Source organism: Drosophila obscura, unplaced genomic scaffold, assembly GCF_018151105.1.
Source record: "Drosophila obscura isolate BZ-5 IFL unplaced genomic scaffold, ASM1815110v1 contig_27, whole genome shotgun sequence".
Lineage (NCBI taxonomy): Eukaryota > Metazoa > Arthropoda > Insecta > Diptera > Drosophilidae > Drosophila > Drosophila obscura.
The window spans coordinates 221,936-226,244 of record NW_024542814.1 but is presented as its reverse complement, the minus strand read 5'-3'; the positions used below and the strand labels follow the sequence as shown (position 1 = coordinate 226,244).

Sequence of the window (4,309 nt, the reverse complement as noted above, 5' to 3'; positions counted from 1 at the left end):
TGCCTAATCCCACCGCTACAACAGGCCCACATCGAGGAGGTGACTCTCGAAGAAATCGCAATTGCAGCCAGGAGCATTGGCCCGAACAAGGCACCGGGGCCGGATTCTATACTCTCAAACTCGCCCTTTCCCTGCGCCCGGAAATCTTCGTGAAGCTGCTAAACCAGTGCCTTCGCGAAGGAGTCTTTCCTAAGAGGTGGAAGATGCAGAAGCTAGTGCTCATTCCCAAGCCAGGCAAGCCGCCAGGGATAGCGTCATCGTTTAGGCCAATCTGCTTGATCGACTCAGCGGGCAAACTGCTCGAGAAAGTGGTATGCTCGCGACTAGAACGAGCCATCGCGGAGGCTGGCGACCTATCACCGCATCAATACGGTTTTCGCAAGGCCAGATCCACGACTGACGCCGTTGGTAGAGTGGTAGACATTGCATCTAGGGCAATCGCCGGCACTCGGTGGAAAGGCGTCTGCAAGGAGTACTGCCTAATGGTCACGCTGGACATCAGGAACGCGTTCAACACGGCGAGATGGAGCTGTATCTTGAGGGCGCTAGGGAGGTTCAATACACCCATGTACCTTCAGCGCATGGTTCGAAACTACTTTGAGGAAAGGCTGCTCTTGTACGACACTCAGGCCGGCACGGAACAATACGAGGTATCTGGAGGCGTTCCGCAGGGGTCGGTACTGGGTCCCTTACTGTGGAACGCAATGTACGACGGCATTCTGCGACTCAGCCTCCCCCACGGAGTGCATGTGGTGGGCTTTGCGGACGACGTGGCTGTCCTGGTAGTGGCTAAAGACTTGGCCGCAGTAGAGACGACCTGCAACCTGACGATTGCGCTCATCCAACAGTGGCTGGAGCTTGTCGGGCTTGAACTCGCTCCTCACAAGACCGAGGCAGTACTGGTGTCCAGCCGGAAGAAAGTGGAGACGGCCAGCATCACAGTGGCAGGCACCCTAGTGTCATCAAAGCGGGCTATCAAGTACCTTGGCGTCCTGATAGACACACGACTGTTTTCGAGAGCATCTGGCCTACATGAACTCGAAGGCGGCATCCAGCAACAGAGCTCTGTCAAGGATGATGTTGAATACCCGAGGACCCAAGCAATGGCGACGACATCTACTATCGAGTGTGACGAGATCGGTGATGCTTTACGCAGCGCCAATCTGGACAAAGGCCCTCCAGACAGCGAGCTAACACCAGAGGCCTGGCAGCCACTCACCGACTCTCTTCACTTCGAATAGTCAGTGCCTTCCGAACAGTCTCGGACGATGCTGCCCACGTGATAGCGGGTATAGCACCGTTTGAGTACCTAGCGGAGGAGCGGTCCACCTACCATCTGGATACGCATGGCAGAGGCATGGAAGCAGCGGACAAACGGCAGGTGCGCAAGGCTTGCAAGCTGCAGAGCCTCCGGAAGTGGCAACAACGCTGGGATACGTCCCCTAAAGGTCGATGGACTCACCAACTCATCCCATCCATCGAAGCGTGGGTTGATAGGAAGCATGGCCAGGTCAATTTCTATTTGACACAGCTCCTCAGCGGCCACGGCTGCTTTCGCAGCTACCTGCATCGTTTCGGGCATGAGGACTCAGCAGAGTGCTCATGGTGCGGACATAACATGGAGGAGGACGCCGAACACATTATTTTTGCGTGCGGCAGGTTTACAGCGCAGCGTCATCAGCTGGAAGTCACCCTGGGAGGGGCGATATCCAAACATAGCCTGGTGCCGTACATGCTAAGGTCCCCTGGTAACTGGGAGGCGATCAGCAACTTCGCGGCCACCATCATGGCAGAACTGCGCGCTGTTGAGCGCCAGAGAAGGGAGCAGCAAGGCTAAGCGTGTGAAGCATTGCTTCGCGGCCGTACCACACTTGTCGGGCTCGCATAGTCTAGTAAACTAATTGTAAATAGATAACTAGATTAATTAAATAAATGGAATTAAAACGAGAAGGAACGTGCGAATCGCTTCTGGGGACGCGACTCTACTTATACCCGTACTCAGTCAGTATATACATTTTTGAGCATATGATTTTTTAGAGTTTTAGAATTAAAAAAAAAAATTTTACATTTTAAATTTTTTTCCTAAATCTGATATCTACATCTACATCTACAATGTATATTCTACATCTAACATGTAGATTGTACAATGTACATGTTCCATTTTAGATTCCACATCTCCTACGCTAGGGGTTGCTCGCGCACTGAACGCGGCAAGTGTGCGAGCGAGAAGGAAAATGAGTTGCGTTGTCGTTTGCGGTAGGGGGCACGGGAAGCATCTGAAAATTAATTTTTTCATTTTGGCTATAATTGATGATCCGATCTTATTCAGATTCGGCAGTCTGGTAGATATGAGCATTTTCTACGATAATGCGTTTTTAGTTTTATCGTATCTTTAAAAATGTGCCTGCCACAGATTTTCGTCCTTTGTGGGGGCGGAAAGGGGCGGGCGAAATTTGAATACACTTGTAGCAGTGTGATATCACATGAGTCTGGAAACCAAATTTGGTTTCTCTAGCTCTTATAGTCTCTCCAGGCGCTCATCAAGACGGACGGACGGACAGACAGACAGACGGACGGATAGACAGACATGGCTATATAGACTCGGCTATTCATGCTGATCAAGAATATATATACTTTATGGGGTCGGAAACGTTTCCTTCTCTGCGTTACACACATCCACTTTTACCACAAATCTAATATACCCCTTAACTCTTTTTTGAGTACGGGTATAAAAACGGTAACGGTAACGGTAAAAAAAGTATATGTGTATGTACATATATACATTTCAGCGCCTTGCTTTGCATATACATCAGAGGTCGGCAGCGTCGTATGCACTGTGCATAGGAAAAAATTTCGGGCAGCGCAGTCGGCACACGTACAGCGTAAAGACTTCGTGTGGTTTCGTTATTCTGCCTGATGACGTACCAGCAGAGAAAATTCTGCTCTGCTGACGTCGCGGCAGAGAAACATGCTTCGGCCTATGCACAAACGGCTTCATATTCTGCCCGCTTGCCTCAGCGGCAGAGAAGCATTCGTGTGCCCTTTGCAAAATTCTTCGGCTTTCGCAGCGGCAGAGAAATAAGTAACGTATTTGACTTCGTGTCTGTTGTTTTCGCACACAAACGCACCAAAAAAATGTGTGAGTCTGTGTGCCGACCCCTGATATACATACACATACGGCATAACGTAACGGTCAAAATAATGTGTGTATGTGTATGTATATACATTTCAGCGCCTTGCTTTGCATGTATGTACATACACATACGACATATACTTTGCTATGTACATATGTGCTTGCAAGATGTTTTGCGTTCACATATGTATGTCAACATTTTACCGTTATGGCACCGAGACGCGTGCATATGCACACATACATATGCATTTGTAATACAAACTTTTCATTCTGTTTTCTTTTATTACAGAATATGGACAACCAACAGCGAGGAAGACGGGGACACGACTGTCGTGTCTACCAGGGACCGGGAAGGGCGTCGAGAGATCGGCGTGCCTTTAATCGGGCCCTGGAGGCCGTCCTTCGAGCGAACACGGCGCAAGCCGAATCGAACCGGCTGAGCCGGTTAAACATTTCGAACATGTTAAACGCAGCCAACTTTGGGAATTCAAATGGACGTGGACGTGGACATGGACATGGTGGACGTGGACGTGGACATGGTGGGCGTGGACATGGTGGACGTGGACATGGTGGGCGTGGACATGGTGGACGTGGACATGGTGGGCGTGGACATGGTGGGCGTGGACATGGTGGACGCGTCCCTGCCGATTAAGCTCCAGTGGCCGATGCCGCTCCTATCGCGCATGCCGATGATGCTCCAGTCGTCCATGCCGCTCGTATCGTCCGTGCCGCTCGTATCGCGCATGCCGATCGTATCGCGCATGCCGCTTCCATCGCCCTTGCCGCTCGTATAGTCCATGCCGTTCCAGTCGTCCATGCCGCCCCAGTCATCCATGCCGCTCGAATCGCCCATGCTGCTTCCATGGTCCGTGCCGCTCCAGTCATCAATGCCGCTCCAGTGGTCCATGCCGCTCGAATCATCCATGCCCCTCCTGACGATGATGAGCCAGTGGTGTCCCATGAGCGTTGGGCTGTGCAGGTGGCCCTCGCCGAGGCCGAGGAATAACCATTACAAAACCAATAAACAATATTATGTATATACATTTTTGAGTTTATTTATTTGCATTAAAACTACCTAACTATCTAACTACTAACTAATACTACCTAACGTCTTCCAGCTTCATGTACACTCCTGCAAATTGTGCCAGAAATATTGGAGCTGCCTCTCCGTTTTTA

The 4,309-nt window shown here is 50.6% G+C and overlaps 1 protein-coding gene across 1 annotated transcript; it reads right to left on the bottom strand.

The window, feature by feature from the left end:
- Positions 1-3,620: 3,620 nt before the first annotated feature.
- Positions 3,621-4,094, bottom strand: LOC121404632. The gene has a single exon (XM_041594435.1). The coding sequence runs from the start codon at positions 4,092-4,094 to the stop codon at positions 3,621-3,623; it is 474 nt and encodes a 157-aa protein (XP_041450369.1).
- Between the last annotated feature and the right edge of the window lie 215 nt (positions 4,095-4,309).

Bases quoted from the DNA above. Each gene is read 5' to 3' on its own strand.
- LOC121404632 (XM_041594435.1), bottom strand. From the start codon at position 4,094: ATGGGACACCACTGGCTCATCATCGTCAGGAGGGGCATGGATGATTCG.